This window comes from Electrophorus electricus, chromosome 20 (genome assembly GCF_041902795.1).
Source record: "Electrophorus electricus isolate QZ-2024a chromosome 20, ASM4190279v1, whole genome shotgun sequence".
Lineage (NCBI taxonomy): Eukaryota > Metazoa > Chordata > Actinopteri > Gymnotiformes > Gymnotidae > Electrophorus > Electrophorus electricus.
In genome coordinates this window covers 6,886,619-6,910,222 of record NC_137516.1, presented here as the reverse complement: position 1 = coordinate 6,910,222, position 23,604 = coordinate 6,886,619, and the positions used below count along the sequence as shown (strand labels likewise).

The window sequence follows — 23,604 nt, the reverse complement described above, 5'->3', positions numbered from 1 at the left end:
TTTCACAGTCTAGGCAGGAATGCTCTTTATTACACAAGTCCCAAGCACAAAGAGAGACATTAGAAGGCAGTAGAATTGCTCAACATGCATGCCAGTGCATACATTCTCCCATCCACACAAACGTTCACACACATGCCCACATCTGGCTGCTCTTTTGTACATATATAGGAGTCAATTAAGGTCAAACATCTCTACAGTGGGTTGATCTTAGAGCCTGTCCACCTGGGTCATCAGAGAGCATCAGAGATTTTCCAATTACTTTTAGGATTAAAGGTGTTTTATATCACCAAGATTTTCTAATTATTGTATTATTTAATTTTAATTGTTCATATAATCAAACCAATTCACTATGTGGACATATCCTTGAATTAGGAAGAGGAGTTACTACAAAATACACTGTTAAGTAACAGTGTTAATGGCTGTACAATTAATCATATTTGTTAAAACATATTTAAAAGACCAACCACCATCAGAGAGTCAAATAGTATGTCAATTTTTTTGCCAAATGAACAATTTAATTTAAAAATCCCATAGGGATTCTGTAAAACATCCATTTTGAAAAGGTACACCTTAATACAGTCCTATCATTAGAGTATGTTGCACATGAGTTTACTTTGTTCACACTAATAATGGTGGTGTTAATGATGATCTTTTGAGCTATAAAAAAAGAATAACATCTGTTGCATGCCCTGTTTAGTTATGAGACATCTGAATAGTATTTCCAGGAAGTGTACTCATTTAACCTCAGCTGTTTGGTGAGACAGCAAATGTAGACAGATCACCCCAAAGGTGCTGTATAACAAAGTGGATTGCATGCTCTTCAGGGACAGGTTGTTTCTATGTGCATGGTAACATGCACAGCTTTGTATAAATAAATATTGTTTCATGTTAATTAACCAGTTTTGGCTCTTGATACACTATATAAATATTAATATTCAGAAAAATGCCCAATGTGTTATTTTGTGATTTCAGTACAAACAGCAATCTAAATCACCAACTCTGGGCAAAATTAAGAGGCAAGGTGTTTTTTTTTCTTGTGGCCTCAGAATGGCCTTCATGGCTTCAGGACATGAAAGTGGCAGTTTGTCCTTCAAAACAAGCTGTGTAGCTGTTCCTTTTCTCTGATATCACATGGTGAACAGGCTCCAGTCACTAAAGTGGTGCCTCTTTAAAAGTCTTTATACTTCACCTTACTTTAAAAGTCCTGAAAGTTGTAATTCATAACTAATAGAAACAGTATGGAAGCACAGGAAGTCCCAAAGCACCACACACTTCAAGTATGTCCATTAGTCCATTTTGCCCGGGAAACATGAGCTGTCCAACACAAGATTCCTCCTTCTGTCTTAAAATCCAGTGCCGTGAACAAGGTGAGGGCCGGAGTAAGCTAACACTGGTGTCAATTTACAGCTAAAAGTGCATAAATCCTCCCCCTTCAAGGCAGCCAATAAGAGTAAAAAAAAAATCTACCAAAGGCAGTGAGGAGGAGGAAACTCCAATGTCCAACCACAAAAAACACTTCCTGTTACGTTTGAATAACAGGAGGTTGATGCTACATCAGACCGATTAAAATTATGATAAAACTAAACAATTATATTAGAAATCGGAACAATATCAATATAATTAATTAACGTTGTAATAAAAGAGGTGCCAAAGGCAGTCTACAAGGAAAAGTTGCCTGCTTTGCTTCTTGCCTCAAAAATGTAAACGTGTACACCTGTTTCTTAAAAGAAGTTTGTGCTGTCCCCACCCACTTAGCGAAGAGACGATTGGCGGCTGCTGCTTCCTGCTTGTCAAAGCATCACAGCACTGCCATTGGCTGATGAGGGACTGTGCAGTCATCTGGGCGTTTGCAGCATGCGCTGGGTGTGGCCTGAGAGGGTGTCCCAGTTCCTCCAGAGGAAGGCGAAGAGGAGGAGGAAGAGGAGCGTGGAGAAGGAACGGTTGCGCGTCTTCATCAGCGGGACAACGCAGTTGGCCACGGTTGAGACGAACACCAGGACGACAGCCATGAGGGTGAGCAGAACGTTGATGAGCTTGCCCAGGAGTGTGCGTGCCGTGGCATTCTCCAGGCCCTCCAGCTGCACCACCTGCTGCTGCTGCTGCTGCAGCTCCATCTTGGAGATGCGCGTCTGACAGGCCTCCAGCGCCTCCTGCAGGATGGGAGAGACGCGCAGAAACATGAGAGATGTGTGTAAGATTCAATTCATTTTCTAGCAGTCATAGACAAAACGAGCACTACCATCTAGTAGAATACAGTCAGCAGCTTCATACTGCTAAGTGTTTCGTATGACACATTTTACCAGTAGAGGGCATAGTCTAATTTACTGAGGAGTACTGGCAACAAAGACTGGTTGATCCTGTATTGTACCCAATACCAATTTGGTCATGAGTATTGGGCATAAACACACAGACACACATGCATGCACACAAACAAAGTTGTACCTGTATGTCACGAGCCCTTTCATTGGACTGATAAGCGATCTTCTCTTCCATGCTGGCAAGCTCTTGTTTCAGGTTCAGAATCTCATTCTGATGGAGTTCTGTCAGATCGTTCAACTGTTCCTCCAACCGCTCACACCTGCACACAGACACACATGCACACTTTATTTGAGTGCCACCCGCAAACACTGCATAGACATATAAGTAGACAGTAAGTACACTGTTGAACACAAGTGCTTCCTGGAAAGACATCAAGGACATGCAATCACTTAGTAGTTATTAACTTCCGCATGCGTGTTTGTATGTGTTTCAAGTGTGAAAAGTGATCGCACTCCGTGTCATCTAACCTGCTCATGAGTGAAGTGGATAACAGAGATCCAATTCAACACACAAAAAAAGCTCTCACACACACACACACACACACACACACACACACACACACACACACACACGAGTCTACAGGCTCAAAAGCGTAGGTAACGTGTCAGTGATAAAGCACATCCACAGATCATTCATCTTTTGCTACAAAACTCCACCTAAAATTGGAGGTTAGTGAATAAAACTCCCATCTTTCTCAGCACCCATTATATGTCTAGTACATGCTGTGCCTGTTGCTATCATCAAACTTCTGCTGTGCACTCTATTTTTAGCCAGAGAGAAAATGAGTGCTGGACCACATCTAGATATTTTAGGGACATTTTAGGGAAAAAATGCCCAATCACCCCTCTCTCCCTCCTTCTCTCCCTCCCTCCCTCCCTCTCTCCCTCTCTCTCTGTTTTCATACCTTCTTCAGGCAACCTAGCCACCTCTTCCTGTCATTTTTAGTTTGTGAGGAATTTAGAGCATCTACTTCCGGTGCAAAGATAAACATGGACACAAAACACAAACTTTCAGAAGTTTGTGTCTGTAACAGTGTACAGTATATATCCTTTCAGAAAAGTGTGTGTGAGTGTTTACAGTATACCTCAACTTTCAGTGTGTGTACACATCATATAACTTTTGAGAAGAGTGTGTGTGTGCTTACTTGAACCGGTCCTCCTGCAGTGCCTGCATCACCAGCATATAGTCCCGCTGGTACTGGCTCTTCAGCTCCTCTAGCGTTTCATCCAGCCGTGCCTGCACATCCCTGAGCTCCTGCACCTCCTGCACAAGCATCTCCAGGCTGCTGCGTCGCCCCCGCTCCAATGTGTTGCCCCTGGAGCCAGGCAGGCCCCCAGGGGCACCCGTCATGCTGCCGGTCCCAGCCGAGCCCGACGTAGCGCTCGAGCAGTCCTCCTCGCTGCCGAACCTGGGGCTGCCCTGCAGGCGCGCGCCGGGGGACCGTCCCGCCGCGTCGCCGGCGTCCATGCCGTCCTCAGAGTGGCCGTCCTTCAGCGCGCTGATGTTGTCGGCGCTGCCGAAGCGGTTGCGCAGGAGCGAGGCGAGCTCGCGTGGCTTGGACGCCACGGCGCCGGCCGCCGAGTGTGTGGCGTGCGAGAAGCTGGACAGACCACCACGCACGCTGTCGGCCACGCCCTCGCTCAGGCCTGTGAGGACCCTTGCGCCCACGCCACGCAGGCCCTGACCTACGTCACGCAGCACGCCTCGGGGCTGCCGGCCGGCGGCGGCGCCGGTGCCGCCCTGCTCAGCCTCGCGCAGCCGCCGTCCGTAGTGTTCCAGCTTGCGCTGCAGCTGCGCGATACTTGCTGCTGACTTCTGGTTCTTCTTCTCAAAGACCTGAGGGAGCAAGAAAGAGGCTCTGTGAAGAGTGTAGATGGGGAAATACGCTGATCATGGAGAAGGATGTGGCTATCGATGAATTAAACGCATGTGCTCACCAATTTGCATTACTTCACTTACAAATGCTAACTGGCTTTATCAGTTTTGGTTATGCTATTTGTAAAGTGTCTCAGTCCCAGCTGAGCCTTGATGATAATGCAGTAAGCTGAAACTCAGGAGAGCAATACATGCTAACTGAAAATAACGCCCATCTGGAGGAAGAAGAGGGGCTACAAGTTTGAAAAGTAAACAGTTAAATCAGAGACACGCAGACAGGCAAACAGACAGCAGAAGAGAGAAACTGCCATAAGCCAGACACGTTAGACACACTGGATGGGACGGTCCACGGGACCTACCTGTTTTAGGCGACAACTCTGCTGCTTGTCATTGGTGTTGTTGGCGAGCTTGAGGTACTCGGCCACGTTCTCGTCCCGCGCCGCCTGCTCCACACGTAGCTGTTCTGTCAGCTTCAGGATCTTCTGCTGGAGCTGCACCACAGCCTGCCGCGCACGCTGGGGGTCCAGGCCCACATCTTCTGGCGAGCCCTCAGCACTGCACGCCGCCGCCAACGCAGCTTGGGCGAGGCTGCTCTCCAACCGCTCGATCTGACAGAGAGAGGTTAGAGAAATGAATGGAAGGACAACAGGAAGCCCAAAAATCAGAAAAACAAAACAAAAACACAACCCCCCCCCCCATACATACACACACAAAAATGATCCCAGTTATAAAAAAACTTTTTCTGTCACGATGAAGCAATCAGCTAGCCACTGCAGGCATTAGGTCATAGGTTTTCTTAGGTCATTGCATTCGGGGTATGTGAGGTGCATAAGCGTTGTGTGTGTGTTCACATTTTCTTCATACGAGTGTTCGGTCACTGCATTCCAATATTGTAAATACAATTCTGCAGCGAGCGAAAACCAAATAACAATAATTATAAGATTACCGCGTGCCGGTCGTATTTCCTTTACACCTGTAGGAGCCGTGTTGTTGAAAAATAATTTTACCTGGTTACACAGTCCGGTATATAAGACTAAACTTGTTTTTTTTTTGTTCCGTAAAATCGTTTACAAAAATGAGTTCCCACTCCCTACGTGCCGGGTACGCGTCGAGCGCCGAGACGCTAGAAACGTGTACTGATGAGGACAGACGGGAACGTCAAGCGCATGCTACTAAAATATAGACTGAAACGTTAAAGTGGGTAAACATCCATCTCTTAAACAGCCGCCCAATTTTTGATAGCTTAAAGGTTGTCTTCAGGTATGAACGAACCGATATCAACCTAACCGACACACTCGTCCAGACGCGCAAATCCAACAACAGCGCTCGCACATGACTGATCTATGACAGTAAACACCACATTCCCGGCGGCTCTAGCGACCTTTATTTCAATAGCGCTCTAATACACTCTGTACTCTTAATGAAAACTTTAATCTAATCTATTTATATATCGTGCGTGATAGGCGCGGTATTAGAATAGCGCACTCTGACCAGGTGGGAAGACGTTTCCAGAGTTGAAAACCAAACATACACGTCGCTCGTCTTACCTTTCCATTCTTTAAACGAAGTACCTGCTCCCAGTGCATTTCTCCGTAGTTACATTTACCGCTGAGCTCATACGAAATGAATGCTTCATTTAGCCTGTAAATGAATTGAAGCCCGCTTTGGTTCATCTATTGCACGGGGTTTTTTTGGGGGGGGGGGAACTCCGTAACTTTACAGGTTTGATCCTCGCACTTGCCAAACTTGTTTTGAAACTCGAGTGGCACCTGAAACTGGATTCGCTCCTCGCGAGCTCGCCCCGCCCACCTCCCTGATGATCCGAGGTAGCGCCTCGGCGATGACATCATCCCCAAATCGTGCAACTCCGCCTGGAGCGGGTGCAAGTAGTGTGGCGCGAATGCCAGTCATTGGCTATTAAATCCTATTGGATCACTTGAAAAAAATGCAAACTTCACTTTGGGCTAAAAAATGGAATTAAGAGCATTTACGAAAAGCTACAAACAATATGCACAATAAATAAATACCATAGCTTGTGATAGATTGTATGTAGATTGTAGTACAAATACGTTTGTGCTTATAGTCTCATAAGCTCAGTTTATGAATGTTAGATTTCCCTATCCGTGGTCAGACCTAATTGTAGTATAACTTGCCTTACTTAGTAAGCATCTGCTGTTATCATCCCAAGGAAATCTTATTCTTCTAGAACTACAGTGTTCTGACAACATAACAAATCCAGGCGGTGTTTATATATGTAAATCATCTAATTTGATGGATATTTGCGAGAAACCAATTACCGAAACAATGCAGGAGAAAACAGACAGGTTAGTCAGGTTAGTCGTTATTCCACTCAGTTTTTTAAGCCCGTGATTTCGTGGTCTACGTAACTGATAGGTAAATGTATTGTACGTTTACAGAAGTACTGTTCCTGGGCGTTAAAAAAAAAAGCGACAGCGGCGTGGTCCGCACAGAAGGCACACTCCTCTTGCGGGCATATCTATTACGTTATTCATTTACTACTGCCAGAGTCCTGAATAAGAACCATCATCCGGTGAATAACAACATCTCGCAGATAGGAACATGTAGTAGTGCAGGCTATTTCCTCTCAAGTGTGAAGTTGCTTGGAGAAGGTTTTACTCAATGTAATTCTTAACACCTAGTAACCCAGAACAGAATGCATCCCGTCCCTGGATGCTTTCCACTTATTAACCACCAACTGATCCACATGCACAATATAACTTGACTCAGTGAACGTGATTACATAGAATGATATTTGGTCGCTCGGCGGACACCTGAAGTGCGGCCTGGATAAGGGCGCACGCACAGACCTCTCGTCTGATGATATCGAAGCAATCTAACCACATTAAAGCAGAACGGCCGTTTAGTAAGCAACTGGACAAAGGGGAATTCCTACCATGTGGGAGCGTAGAAATAAACAGAATATATAATTACTTTTATCTCCAGCACATGGTGAAAGAACACATTCAGGTGATGTCACAATTTTTTAAATGGGTGGTAAATATACAGTGTCATCACTGATATCTCACACACGCGCAGGCAGAGACAGGACATTTTGTGATAAAGAGTTTGTGCATTAGGAAGTAGTGAAAAGGAATGGCTGATATAGACTGCAACACGACAAAACAGACAAACAGATAGATGCCAAGTGCGCTTTAGAACCAGGCCATGCTACCTATCATAATGAGTTTTCTTTGATGTCATATTCTGATGCACTTTCCACAGTATCCGAGCTTCACCAGAGAACTTTGCACAGCCGACTGGTCCACTGACAGACAACAGACTTGTCACACGATATGTAGTGGTTGCGTTAAGCTAAACGCTTTGGGTCAGGTGAACAGCACAACATTGTTTACCCAATATTAGACTTAAATTAATGACTGGCTTATATGGAACTGCCAGAGAGGTGCAAAGGCCAAGTATGAATGCCAAACTTCTACCAAGCTGCTGTCTGATTGGATCATGATGGGTGGGATGCATGAGTTCTGTTTCTGCCCAGGGCATTTTCTTGAACAGCACAACACAATACCAGAACAGGATTACGCATGTGGTGTCGAAACCAAACAAAACCTGACAGCAACACAATCCCTGGGCAGACCTATATATATGTTGGTGTGCCAATGTACCAAACATACTTGTGTCTGACCTTTGCCAAAACACACAACACACAAACATATCTTCCACCAAAGAACAAACCATGTTTACATCTCAAACAATAGGGACTGTACAATAGCTCAGCTTAAACACAAAACTCAAATGAAGCTGTTGACTCAAAACATACAATGAAATCAGGAAAGGGATAAACCTGCTCACTGATTATAAAGGTCTTGATAAATTTTATGAATTTAAGGCACACAACACATCTTCAAATGTTACTGGCTTGGTAAATAACCAAACATGCATCATGCGACAAGCTAGAAATAGGCAAAATATATTCATATATGCAATTTGAATAGTAGGCAGTGGTATAAAAAATTATGAGTAAGATTAATACGAGGGACTGTGCATCTCTGTGTGTTTGTGTTACCTGTATAAGTAAATGAGGGAATATTTGTAAAGCCTCTATGGTGTGTACTTTATAGCATCATATATTCCAGGTCTACAAGGTCTTGGGACCAGTTAAATTGAAGCCCTTTGTATACCATAACAGTGAAGAAATGAGACATGGTGCGTAGCACACCAACAATCACAAACTTTATTAAAATACCACAGCACTCTCAACTGTATATAGTTGCATACAAATAAAATCCCTCTATATAAAAGTCAAAGTGAGTAAATGTTTAAAGTTTGAGCACATGATCTTGGAGTCTTTCTACCCATCAAAAGCATCTGAGAGTTTATGTTTGATCAAGAGATGTATATGGTTGCAAGCTTACTCGTTGTAATAGAGGTTAGGCAGTGTCTTGTGGCCCGTGTTTTCCTGTGTGAACAGTTTTTCATCTGTAAACACACCCCAGCCAGAAGCCATCTTGCATCATCCTCTCCAACCACAGTTTAGTCAGTTGGCGAATGCACGGCAAGTAATTGAACTAATACCAATACCTCACTGGTAATATGGTAAGGATGTGTACATACCAGAGGAATTCTCAGTGCTCAAAGTGTCCACTCTGCTCAAAGAAGCCACCAGTGATATCTGCACACATGAGTGTACATTTTCTACTGCTGGAATGCCTCATTTTGAAGTGCTAACAAGGCTAACAACGAGTGGAAACTAGTGGGAGGCAGTTAGCGCCACAACATTAGCATAATGATAATGGATAAGTTAGCATTGTTCACGGCTGCACAGCTTCATATCTAATGTTAGCTTGTTTGTGTGGAATAAATGAAATGTTCCAAAACGTTTACCATGTTTTTGTTGATATATGCTTATATGACTCAGGACAGAGGTTACCCTACATTCGAATAATTTCTGAAAATTGTTGCTGAATAAAACTGCATATAAATTTTGAGTCAAGGGCCAGTCAGAGGTTCTGTTACTCATACCCTACAATCAAAACTGTAAACAGTTGATAACAGTATGACAAGCATAATAAATACAAATTCAGTTTTTACACAAAATGATTTAGTGTTAATAAGGTTGGTGACTTAAACGCAACAAGTGGGCAGATTATCTTTCAAAGTATTGCTATATCTATTCATTTAAATAAGATTGGAATAGCCACTTATCACATTACCACATATATATACCCTAAACCCAACATATAGATTCATATGGAAAAGTTTTCTTCTTTATTTGGAACAACTTGGTAGCTAAGGAAGGATTTTGTGCCTGAGAAGCTATAATAATCAAATAGTAAGAAATGGAACTTTCATGTTTTATAGTTTGTGAATATTCAACACAACCAGTTCTTCCAAGATCATGAATTATTTTGCCTGGATGTTTTTGACTCTGTTTCACTATTTTCTGAAGCGTATCTGAGCCCTAAAAATGGAAAATTATGCACACACTGTAAGAGAGCCTGCAGACGACCGAGTGTAAATATTAATTCACCACTAGTCTGGGACAAAAAAAAAAATTTAAGAAAAGAGGAAATAGTCAAGACACAGTACTGGTGCCAAACATTCTCACTTTCTGTGTCTCTTTCTCTCTCTGTCACACAATCTCTCTGCCCACCACCCACTACGCTCATATTCAGTCAAAGTCTGGTTCAGAATTTCATGGAAATCCGCTTTCTAGTTTCTTTAAAGAGGACAGATGTCACCAACAAAGGCCCTATTCACCATCAGTGGACAATTACATAACGAAGTCTCTCACACACACACACACACACACATATACACACACACACACACACACACACACACACACAGTCCTCCTTTGTAGCTAGATTTGGATTCAAACATGAAATTTGATGGTTCTAATGACTGTAGCATTTAAAAAAAGTACAAAAATGACACTGGTGAAATGGCAGCCCAAACTGCGGAAATGGTAAGCAAACACTGCAGTCATGCTGTTCCAGGCAGCTTAACAGAGCCTTTCACGAATGATTATGTCAAAACAAAGTCTGTGGAAATTTCTTAAAAAGGTTTTGCTTCACAATCCCACACACACACACACACACACACACACACACACACACACTATATGGTTAAAGCTCACAAAACTGGCACACTTCAGCTCAGAGATACAGATATTTCCATGCACAACATATGCAAACAATGATGTATACAAACTATGCAAAGTAGTAACTTTTCAGATGAATATGCAGAATAAATATCGTCTGTTCCAATCTTGTGCAAGCATGCAAGGGAGAACTCACTGTACTAGTTGGAGATGTAGATGGTGAAGACTCTGGCGTAACCAGGTTGAGGATAAGTTCCAATGGAGAAATCATTGTGACCCCGAGGTCAGTGGATGACCAGCAACACCCAGAGGACCACTTGCTGCACACACTTGCCTCAATCCCGAGATGCCTCACTCCAAATGTGAGTTCAAGAACCCTAGCTGATTACAAATCTCAACTCTGACCCAAATAACATATGAAAAGAAAGCTTCACTGCTTCAAAACCTGGTCACCACAGAAGGTGAAAGCTGTAAGCAAAAGGTTCATGGAACTCTTCAGAATAATGTCCATTGGGCTCCCGTTGTCCTTAGAGCAACAGATGGATTCATTTAGGAAAGTCCTACAGCAAGATTAAAAAATGTGGCAGATTGATTGTATTTGAATGCGCAAAGCAGCCAACCTTCGAGGGATTAAAAGAATGAGATGTAAAAGCTTCAAAGAAACATTTTTGCAGCTTTCTGGCATGTGTGCCTGTGTGAAAGAAACAGGAGGAAAAAAAATGAGAACGCGAGAGCCCAGGCTCTCGTTTGCTCTCCCGTTGTGTGCCTATAACCAGCAAGACCATGGCTTTAGACAGCTGAAGTAATGTCCATTCTCCTTGCTGGTCTTAGAAAGCATAGCCAATGAGCTTGTGACCCACAAACCTACACCAATGAGCACACACATCCAAGAAGGCACTTCTTTAAACCAATCAGCGATCATGGTCCAGGGTATCCAAGGCTGTGACTGGCTACAGTCCAAACAGTACAATCAATGGACTAATGAGGTATACACCACAAAACATCAATCCTGAACAAGAGTTCTGAATTAAGTGGCAAGGAACTGAATCAGTAAAAGCCAGTGTACTCTCAAAGCCATGAAACCATTGTGAGATTACACTGTCATCTGACTAAATGACCAGCAATATAGCTTAGCTTGTGTGTGTGTGTCCCATTAGGAAAAGAAGTAGGGTGCATGGGAAAGGGGTGGGGGGCAAAACAGCCAGAATCTTCTCAATGGAAAAGAATGAGAAGGGGAGTAAAATGTTTGGTTGCAAAGAGAGAGTGAGACAGAGAGAAAAATGGAAACTGAGAGTTTGGTGGGGAAGTTTGAAGTTAAAAGTAGAGGTGAAAGATGACAGATGAGACCAGGCCTCAATCAGGGACTTAACAATCTGCATGTGTGTGTGCACTGATGATGAAAAACTGAGGGCATTTCCTCACTTAGCCTTATCTGTCTTCATATGCAGACTTTCAGATTATACTTTTAAAAATGTGAATTTAAAAAGTGCTGACTTATGCTAGTCATATGAAAAGAATGCTTATCATTCTGAGCAGTTATGTCACAGGCATGTGTCTTCTTACTTCACCCCCCCCCCCCCACACACACACACATACCCCTTTTAATCTTTAAATCTGATGCAAAGCTTCATGGAATACAACTGCCACCCAAAAACAAAAACAGGACCATTACAAACACGTGTACTTTGAGTGGAGCCAACACATTGTAAATAAACATTCCCTCCCAGGGCTTCCTGCATGAAAGCCTCTCAGTGTATTTCTACAATCTACTAGACCCAGGTGGATGGGCTGAAGGAACATTTCAGTCAAACCCTGAAACATATGCAGCAGAAGGTGTTGGCTGAGGATTGATATTACTGAGATCTGTTGCTGCCTTATTTGCTGTTTGGAGTGCAGGAAGCTACCCAGGCCTCTGCTAAGTTTGCCCCATTTTTTGGCTTGTGTCCTGTTCGATGTAGCCACGGAGACCTGGGAGTAGCAATCCTCAACATATCAGTCAGTTATTGAGCATGTGCAACACATATAGCAGCCCACAGAGTCATCCTATAGTAACAGTGGCCCAGTGAGGGCAGGAGCAAACCTACAAACAACAACCACAGCCAAGAGGTTACCGGCCTGGGGACCAAGTTAAAATCTTTTCCCCCAATGTGACTTGCAAGTTTCTGGCTACTTGAAAGGCCCCTATCTTGTGGAAGAGAAGTTGTCTTGGAAACCTATTGCAAATTAGAGCTGAGATGAGGAAAACTGAGCAAGTCTTCCACATCAACCCACTCAAGAGGTGGGTTGAATCCCTGAACTCTACACCCATCAGCATCATCATCCCCTAGTCCAGCCGTATAGTCTTACAGGTGCCCAAGCCTGATGGTTCTCTTTGCTTATTTCGCTTCTTGAGGTGTCTTATCAACACTTACTCCATGCCTCGAGCGGACAGCTTATCGAAGAAGATCATGCTTTTTCAAAGGGTAACTGATAGATGACCTAGTGCTGAGGACCTGCCAAAGATGGCCTTTCACACCCCCAGTGGCATTTCCCTTTCAAGCTCCATGGGGCACCACTGATTTTTCAGCAACCGATGGCCATCATTCACCACTTTGCTGCTGCGTTCCTGGATGACATCATATTCCACTCTGAGAGCTGGGCGGAGTGACCGGTACAATTCCAGAAGGTGTCAGCGGCATTCTGGGGGTTAACCTCAACAACTGCCGCCTGGGGCTTCAACCCCACTTTCTGATCACACAATAAAGGAGCAGCCAAATAAAGTCCTGTGGAGTACTGACGAGGAGACCACATTCTGAGGTGAAAGAAGCTTTAACTGGGTTCATCAGCCCGGTGCTGACTTCCAACAGTCCTTTGTCCTCTGGACGGATACATCAGAGATGTGTCTGGGGGCTGTCCTGTCCCAGCAGGTAGGTAATGAGGAACATCCTGAGGTTAGCAGTCGTAAACTCTCAGCCACAGAATACGATATGGAGTGGGAGGTGCTCACCATCAAGTAAGCAGTGGGAGACCTCTGCTACTACCTCACCAGTCATCTCGTCATGCCAATCACAGATCATGCTCCTCTCTGAAAGATGACAAATGCCATCGACACTAACTTCCATGTCATGAGGTGGTTCCTTGACCTTCAGGACTTCACTTTCTCGGATTAGCACTGGGCTGGCTCCCAGCCCCAGAATCTCTCGACTTCACTCTCTGTGGATAATTATCCCTGACACCCCTCCCATATGAACTGAGACCAAAATACATGTGTACTCGGGGTTGAGCCAGCACCAATCATTCCCACTAATATGTCAAGTGTCGACCACTGATGATGCAAAATAAAGGGACTAGCAGCTGATGCACATTGGATGGATGATGACGAATATGCATTGGATGACACAATAACATCTCGCGTCTGGGTTCCGCACCTGACTTGCCTGGGGAAGGTCACCATCCAGCCTGGTGCAGAGCTGAGCATTCTACCTAATCCAGAGTTAAAGCACTATCCTCATCCAATAATCAAAGAAGATTTCTCAGTCCAATCTTGCCACTTCTTCTTTCACTCTGTCTAATCCGCATAAACACACCTACCTTGGGATTCCTGCACACAAGCCTCTCAGTGTGTCCACGATTTACCCTTGGGCAATATCTAGCCAAAACATAATATCTAGCCACCACTGTAATACTTGGAATACAAGAGCCACTCCTATACCGAGCCATGTAGTTCATCCTGAGGCTGTGTATGTACATCTAATCCATCTTCAACTGATGCACTCTAGAAAAGATGCTAGAATATTCTAGAATTGTACCATTGCATTGACAATCACACTGGCACTGAGTAACATACATTGACACAAACACACACAAATTACTGTACTGTTTCACAATAGGCAGGATTTCCAGACAGATTACATAGACAAAACATTGGAAGGTTCTGGAATCTGAAGGTCATTTTCTACACATACCTATACACATGTGCACACAAACATTTTTTAGGTAACTGGGGTAGAAGCTTATATAATAATTCTGTTCTCTGGTATTTTCAAGAACACATGCACAAAGTGGGTAGAGACAGCCTCGCACACACTACCATATATGTGAACCAGATTAGTAGGGTAGATTCTTACATAACAGAACACTTGGAATCTGTGGGTACAGAATAAGAGACAACAGACAACCACACATGCGCTCACACACACACACACACACACACACACACACACACACACACACACACACACACACACACAATTAGTACATCTACTGAAACACAGTGGGCCTCCTAGTTCACTGACAATCAATGGTCTCATTAAGTCTTACATAATGTTATACTTAGTGGAACAAATTCTAAACTGTTTTTTACAGTTCATAACACACACACACACGAAAAACAAAAATTAGCAGTAAACTCGGGCCAGAAGACCAACCTGAGATCCGTTTGGTTACAGATCACTTGAACCTTGTACCTCTTCCACTGTTTGCTACTATTTGAGTCTAACATAAAACAAGATTCTGAAACTTGATCAAACCCTAAAATTTCTATTTTAATTAGATGTTTGTAAATTATATGTACATTTTGGCCAAATCTATTCAGAGAGCGAGAGGGAGCATGCTGGGAGAATGCTGGGATTTTATTATTTCATCATTTCATTGGTTTTGCCAAATTGTTAAGTTTTATTCACACTCATGAGAGATGAACTGTGAAAAAAGCAATTTCACACACCTACCTAAGAGCAGCATCCAGTAATTTATCGCTACTTCAGTACCATTTTTACTGTTCTTTTATGACAGAAAGCAAAAGTATATAAAGAATGAAGAAACACAGAAGAAGAGATGCATACATATCGCAAAAACCACAGACAAGCACACGTGCACACACACACCTACAAACTGGTAAATCATGCACATATATTTTGTTTGGATTTAGAAGTAAAACAATTGCATCAAAATCGAAACAGTTTTAGAACAGATTTACACTGTGTGTACACTTAATATATAATTCATACCTATATGACATTTTTAATAAGACAAGGTAAGTTACCCATCTTTTCTTTAGTTTTCCTAGTCAGAATGTTTTCTGAAAATATACAAAAAGACACACACACACACACACACACACACACACACACACACACACCTATTCACACAACAATCCCTGCTACCTTTGCCTACAGTTAGCAATGTTGTGGGAAACAAAACTTTGCAGACTTGCAAATGGCCTGCATGCCTGTTATCTAGGTATGTTAGCTAGGGATGTCAGATCCTGTCTCTTTTCAGAATCGCTCAGAGTTGCCATGAACACTGAAGTGACAGCTGAAGGACTTATTGTGGCAATAAATACTGAATGTTTTCAATGGGGGAGAACATCATCTCAGTTACCTCAGGAGTGCACGGTCAGTGACTTCACTTCTAAAAACAGCAGGAAGTCATAGTGTACAGTCGTGGCCAATGGTTTTGAGACTGACACAGAAAACACTGCCATGAATAAGGAATAGTTTCAAAACATCCTCTACGAGCAACTTCTCCCAAGGAACCAGGAGCAGGAACAATGCTTTTTCCAGCATGACCGAGCACCATCTCTCTAGGCAAAAGTGATAACCAAGTGGCTCGGTGAACAAAACATTGAAACTTTGAGTCCATGGCCTGGAAACCCCCATTGAGAACCTGTGGTTAATTCTCAAAAACATCAACTCCAAGTACTGATTAGGCAAGATTTTTCCTAAAAGCTGATATCCTGCATGCCAAGATGAATTGCAGAAGTCTTTAAAAAGAAGTGTCAACACTGTAAATATTAAGTCTTTGCTTAAACTGGATGTATTTGTCAATAAAAAGTAAAAAAAAAAACCTTATGAAATGTTTATAATTGTACTTCACTATACCATATAAACCTTTGACTAAAAAATCAGTAAACTTTGTGAAAACCAAAATTTGTGTCAGTCTCAAAATTTTTGGCCATGACTGTATAGTACGTCTCTGACTTTACTGCAGCATATTAGTTTCTTTACAATCTTTAGTCATGAGAAAAAACCTACACAACTGAGCCAAACCACAGCTGATGTACCTTTTTCCAGGTCAGGGCATGTTGCAGCATTTTGCTAATGTAACATGCCTTATTTCAGCAATTTTCACTACAGTTTTTGTTTCATTTTGTTTTAATGTATGCTTCCGCTTATTCCAAAAGTGAAAAACAATCATTTTTGTGATAACTGTAATTTAGGGCCATTGGAAAGACGATTTGTAAAGATCATGTGATGGCAACATTTTTCTCTACCAGGACCTGAATCTTGATCTTACATACATATAGGCATGTTCCTATTATATGCCTTTATTGTTGTTTACTTACACAGAAAAACAATCTTTGTCATTTTTTTATTTGTTGATTTTTTTCAGTGGGTTTCCACGGTCTGGCTGACATATATCCCTGCTGCGTCTGCCTACACCTGTTACCACACCTGCTACAGTGTCTATAGTGAAGTCCCAATCATACAAAAGCCCAGTGTAGGTCACACCACATGACTTGAGGGTTTTAGCAAAACCACATGATTTCAGGGTTTTAGCGAGAGGGCACAGCAGTTTTGAGGGAAGTGCACGTAAACGGCTGAACCGACGTAATGAAAGTCAAATGTGCTGATCTCAATGAAAAGAAATTTTTAAATATGCATTTTGTTGCACCAAAACCACACCAAGAGGCTAAAATTGCTAACAATGCAAGAAACATTTTGGATGGCTGAAACAAAGTTGCTGCTGCCTCACGCCATTTCATGTAAGCCACTCCTTATAGAGGAATAAGGAATCATACCATAGGCATTGCATAATTCCAAAACGGAAAGGCGGAAATGCCACAAAAGCACTGTTCTAAAGGACATGAGTCTCGGTGTGAGCATAAATGTGCGCGTGTGTGTGTGTGTGTGTGTGTGTGTATGTGTCTGTGTGTGTGTGTTTGTTTGTGTGTGTGCATGGGTGTGTGTGTGTGTTTGAGAGTGTGTATGTGTGTTTGAGCACCCACAATCTATTCACTAGTACATCGAAACAGGAAAAGACAATCAGTGTTCCCCGCTTCCCCTGAGCTCTGACTAAAATATGCCCGGTTGGTACTCATGCCAAATACCGCATGCCTCTTTAGCTGTATGGTTACCCAATGCAACCCTTTAGCTGTATAAGTATGTATGGTTACCCAATGCATCCCTTTAGCTGTATAAGTATGTATGGTTACCCAATGCATCCCTTTAACTGTATAAGTATGTATGGTTACCCAATGCATCCCTTTAACTGTATAAGTATGTATGGTTACCCAATGCATCCCTTTAGCTGTATAAGTATGTATGGTTACCCAATGCATCCCTTTAACTGTATAAGTATGTATGGTTACCCAATGCATCCCTTTAACTGTATAAGTATGTATGGTTACCCAATTCATCCCTTTAACTGTATAAGTATGTATGGTTACCCAATGCATCCCTTTAACTGTATAAGTATGTATGGTTACCCAATGCAACCCTTTAGCTGTATAAGTATGTATGGTTACCCAATGCAACCCTTTAGCTGTATAAGTATGTATGGTTACCCAATGCATCCCTTTAGCTGTATAAGTATGTATGGTTACCCAATGCATCCCTTTAGGTGCATAGGTATGTATGGTTACCCAATGCATCCCTTTAGCTGTATAAGTATGTATGGTTACCCAACATGTCTCTTTCTCCTTAATTTTTTTATTGTATCTATTCAGCACAAAGGCTGTGAAAACACAGCTGTGACTTACGTTATACACATTTGAGCAATACAATACAATAACATTTGAACCTATGTATTTTGCAAACTTCATTGATGAATGTCCAGCAAGATACATACACTTGCTGAGTAAAACAAACAAACACACACACACAAACACCTGTAGATAGCTAATTTGCTTAAACTACCACTAGATGGAGGCAGACTCTTCACAACTCAGCATGTGTCGAGAGGGAGAGATTGAAAGCATGTGCGAAAGCAAGAAAGCAAGACAGACTGAGAGAAAAGAAACGAGAGAGAGAGAGAGAGAGAGAGAGAGAGATAGCGGGTCACTGGAACAATACTAATGTAAATCCATTCATTCTAATTCCTCACATGTATGCACTCTGAGATTAGACTTAGACCCTGCATACGGGTGAGACAGAACAGTGTGTGTGTGCTTGTGCATGTGCCAGGGAGCAGGGCCGCTTGTTGGTGTGTTGACGACTACAGCCTTGTGTAAAAATGCTGCCTCCCTGAGAGACTGAAATACAGGAGAAAACATAAAATGCCAGACTCGTCACATTTCCCATCTCCTCTGTCACATATACGAGTACACAAAGGGGCAAGAGAGGGAGTCTTTGAGGTGGTGCTCTCACGTTACCATTACTGCAACATGGAGTGTACGGAAATCCTAGAGCATTCCAGTATTCCAAATGAAAGTATCGTAAATATCCCGCTATTCCATTGCTGTCTACATTATACAGCAGTATCATCCACACAAACAACTCTCCATATAAGATATTTGCATACAGTCTAATTTACAAGGCTTATTTCATCACAAGCAAAGTAGCATCAAATGCCTACATGCCCACACAATGACTTTGTGCATAAATGTCCCTGCAAATGAATATTCATCTTCGTCTGCTGACTCCACTGAGTTAGTGAGTGGAATTCCACTAAAAAAAAACAAACAGAATAATCAGCTTCAAAAGAAACCCGTGGTGGCATGTTACTGGGTCAACCCTATTAACAGTAACTATGATTATTTAAATATACTGTAGTGTAAGTATCAGTTACACATATGTGTGTGTGGGTCTGTGTGTGCAGGTGCATACATTTGCACCCGAATGTTGGCTGGCCCTTTTATGGGCGTTGGCCTAAATGAATAATTAAGTCATGAATATTCATAAGACATGCTGATTATACTGAGGGGAGACATCAAAGAGATCTCATGCACGTGCACTGTCTCTTTCTCACTTACTTTCTCACAAACAAACCTAAAACTCAAATAATATTCACTCACATCAAAACAAAATCCAACAATATACATATATATACAATAAACAAAACATTTCCTAAGCAGACATGCGCTATACAAACACTGTCGTTCATTGTTTAATGTCAGCACGCTCAACATATGAGCATTTCATTTTGAGCCAGTTCTCACGCGTCACAGTTGTTGTGTCTTCATTGACACACCACTTCCGAGCATCCCCACAGCATCCGAGATGGGACGGCAGCACTGCCACAACATTCGAGGAGCGGCAATGTTAAGCTTTAGCTGCATTCTAAGGTCAGAGAGGCAGACCGACGCAGGAAACAGGAAACAGCATGCAGATCTGTGACTGAGACCACAGATGCAAGCATGTACATGCTCAAACACACACACACGCTTACACAAACACGTGCGCACACACACACACACACACAGAGACACACCTTATATGCTGTGAGAAAGATGTTGAATAAGCTTCCACATTTACACTACAGTGCAGGCAACCTTTCACAGGATGGAGATGGGGACATGAGTGTGTAATATGAGGAAAAGTTAGCAAGGTACACATGTACACACACACACACACACACACACACACACGCACACATGCACACACACATACTCAGGAGGATCTGTGTTGACTCAAAGACATAGATGGACACCTGTGCCCAATCAGACATCCCTTCTGACTACATGTTGTTTTGTTACCATGGAAACCAGTCTCTCAGACAGTGAAGAAAGGAGAAAGAGAATATAGAGAGGTGCTAGACCAAGCTGTTGCAAATGAGCAAAGAATAGCACAGAACAGGAGACAGATAAAGGAAGTTGGAGAAGATGAAAAAGAGTGAGATGTTAATCATTAGTGATACGATCTTATTTTAATTTCAGTAGCTCAAACTGAAGAACAAATAGCTACTATTTCTGAAATTATGAAATGACGAAAAAGAAAAAATTAACCCCTTTTAAGGAAACTTTTCACATGGATGACATATTTCAGCCAGAATAAAAAGCTATAGCTTAGCCAGTAGTTTTCTGTGCTGGATCGTAATTCTGAAACCAGTGCATGCATAGCAGGTCACATCACAAGGTACACATCAGAGAGTTCCCATATACATACTGGCTAGTTCATCAATGACTCTTTCTGTCTAGTGTAGCACATTGGGGTTTGGGGCTTTCTCAGAGCTATTTTTGTTGGGTTTTTTCCATTTTGAGAAGGTGATTCAATGAATCTGACTGACTATAGAAGAATTTTGAAATTATTCAGAACTAAAGAAAGGAAAATTAAAGGGAAAAAAAGAACAGTCAGCAGAGACTCGGTTGAACTGTCACAAGTTTGTTTTGGGGGGAAAAAGGTCCAGTATTGACTTTTGTCTTTTATGTGTTATGGGATTATGAAAGAACAGAATGAAAGGATGAGCAACAGAAGACGACTCATGAGTTGACAATAAAGGTTAGTCTTCCACTCATCCTTGTACATATACATCGAATATGGGCACAGCCAGTAGCCAGACCCAGCAGGGCGGGGACAAAAGGTCAAAAGGTCGCCACGCAGCGAGCAGAGCTAGGTACTCCCTGCCTCTTATTGCACTTTTTATTGGTTAGCATTGAGGCTAAAACTCCACACTAATTCAATGCAAGGGAACCCTAGAACTGGAACTCAGACCTACTGGTCTACAATCTGGGTCTGCATAGTGGGTACAATTGTTGTAACAAGTGCTGGATTCCATAACAATTTGGTGATAGCCTATGTGTGTTCACTCTATTGTGCAGAGTGTTGACATGGGTGCCCATACACACAAACACACACACACATACACACACACATTTTGCAGAATGGATATGTTTATTCACCACTGAAAGAGAGTGTATGAGAAAAAAAAAAAAAGAGCTGTGAAAGAGACAGACCAGCGCTACGTCTGCTTCTCACACACCTGCTTTTCCAAGGCCAGGGAGGCAAAGCTCTCATTAACAAGAGCTCTGGGGGTCGTTAACAACCCTCAGCACACTTGATGCAGCTCGTAACAGAGCCAGTTCACTGTGCACCCCCTGCCCCGCCCTAACATTCCCGCCAAATGTACACAAGTCTGAACATTTAATCCGGTTTCACTATTAATACATACCACTTTCATGTACTTTACTGAAGCAGCCATCTATCACCGCATGCTAGCAACATGTCTGATTTGACTTTTTACAGCCTGCTGGCTAAACATTGTTGAAGCAGATTGTGTGTAACTGAAGCCTGAGCAAGTGAGAGATGGTATTAAGCAATAGATAGAGAGACAGACAGAGAGAGAGAGAGAGAGAGAGATTTGAGTTAAGCATCTTATACAATAATCAATATGGACGTTTATGTTACTGAAATCAATAAGACATATTGGAGGTATCAGTTGGAAAAGCAAGGCAAAGTCCACAAAGACGAAAGGCACAAAAGTGCACAAAAACACAAAGGCACAAAAACACTCCCAGCATGTTCCCTAACATCAGAGATTTCACCATGGCCTGTCTGCCTCTCAGATCCCAAGTCAGAAGCAAGTTTGTTGACTTGGCCACTATTTGATGGTAGACGTGGCTTCACAGATCATCACTTTGGCTCAAAAACGTGTAAAAAATCCAAGACTCATGAACTCAGGGCTGCCATTTCTTCTAAACTGATGTGTGGATTACAGACTGTTCTAGTCTTAATAAAGTGGGCATGGTCCAGTGGGTAAGTACACAGATTTGGGGACAAAGAAAGACAAATACAAATGGAAAAAGAAGATTGGACTTGGGAGAAGACGAGGGAGAAGAAAGAAACAAAACTAAAACAAAAACAAAGCAACGTGGGAACCTGAAAGCTCAAAGGGCAAAGGGTTTCTGATATGGAATTGGTATGATTTTGAAAAGTCAGGTGTGTAATAAATTAATGTAAAGTGTAAGTTATGTAGCTTGAACCACAAGTAGCAGCATGAAAAATGTGTTCCAGAACATGGGCTATGACCCAAACAAAAAGCTGCCCTCCAACACCCCAAATTGCTGCTAAAAGAGTTTATGAAGTATCATTTTCTAGGACTGTTTCATACGACATGAAGAGCTCTCAGTTAAAAGGAACTACTGATGTGGAATTACTGATGGGATTTTTGTAAGTCGCTCTGGATAAGAACATCTGCTAAATGCTGTAAATGTAAATGTAAATGTAAATGTGGCGTTTCACATCGGGAGAAACAACTATATTCTTGAATGGATATAGCTAAAAAAATGTTTTACAATTTTTCTTACATTGTTTTTATACTTGCACAATCTTGTTGTATTTACATAATTCTTGAGTTTATTAAGGATATTTAAAACACATTTTCCAGTATTTGCTTGGTAATTTTTGCACTTCCAAAATCTATTCAAATTTTTTTAAATTAAAATTTCCATTTTCCAGTTGCATTACATCAGGACTAAAAAAATCAATCAAGAATCATCAATGAAAAAAAGCTAGATTAAATTTTGCAGTATCACCCAGTATTGCAGTATCACCCAGTACTGCAGTATCACCGAGTATTGTAGTATCATCCAGTCCTAAGCACTGAGGAGCACATTCAATGCAACCCCCTGCCAGTCCTTCCCCTCAGGAAAAGCAGGCGATCAAAGAGCAACCGATCAGCCCTACCTTCTGAAGGGATCCTTCTGAACCTTTTGACGTTTGGAGGCCACACAGACGTTTATAAGGAAACAAAGAACTAGAGAGAGGAAAAGAGGACTGAAAATAAGGACTGGCTGAAAATAAATAGGCTTGGCCACAAAAACAGGTTCAAATGTCGCCTTGGACATGAGTGCTCAGTACATCCAATTTCAGCAGATAGTTGAAGTAGCTGACAGACTGGAAAACTCCCTGTTCCATGGACTTCTGTCTTCTGATCACATCTGTCACTCAGAAACACCAGCATTGCTTTTTAAAATAGAGCTATGGCTCACTGACTGGCCTTATCAGCTTGTTGAAGCTTGTGTACTGCAGGTACACAAGGTACATTTTATAATCATTTACCTTAATTGATTTATTGAATAGGCCTACTTAATTATCAACTAGTCTCAACAGACCCCTTTTGTCCTGAACAAAGCATCCGTGTCCACACACACAATCCCAAAGATTCCAGTGCCACAAGCTAACCAGAGATTTTTTCAAACTTCTTACACCAGTAAATAAATCCCACCCGGCCCACACACACATAGCTATGTGCCTAAACACACTAAGACATATGTACACAATACACACTCAGCTAGGTTACACAGTGACCGTTAACCCTTAAATTCCAGTGACAAAAAGTTATCAAAGACTTTTTAAAACTTTTCACACAAACACTTCAGTACACACCCGAAAACACATTCACAAATATATACA

The 23,604-nt window shown here is 42.2% G+C and overlaps 1 protein-coding gene across 9 annotated transcripts in view; it reads right to left on the bottom strand.

Moving 5' to 3' along the window:
* The window catches only part of tmcc1a (transmembrane and coiled-coil domain family 1a), a 31,746-nt gene continuing 8,142 nt past the window's right edge, over positions 1-23,604 (bottom strand). For 7 of the 9 annotated variants that reach the window (XM_081703297.1, XM_035536143.2, XM_081703295.1 and 4 more), the window contains 4 exons: positions 4,554-4,802; positions 3,464-4,155; positions 2,443-2,578; positions 1-2,150 (listed from right to left, as the gene is read on the bottom strand). In XM_081703297.1, the coding sequence (XP_081559423.1) occupies positions 1,836-2,150; positions 2,443-2,578; positions 3,464-4,155; positions 4,554-4,802 (1,392 nt within the window). In that variant the 3' untranslated portion in view covers positions 1-1,835. Of the gene's footprint in view, positions 2,151-2,442; positions 2,579-3,463; positions 4,156-4,553; positions 4,803-5,741; positions 7,123-10,472; positions 11,788-23,604 lie in introns of those variants that run through there. The other 2 variants (XM_035536145.2, XM_035536144.2) reach the window with 2 other exon arrangements.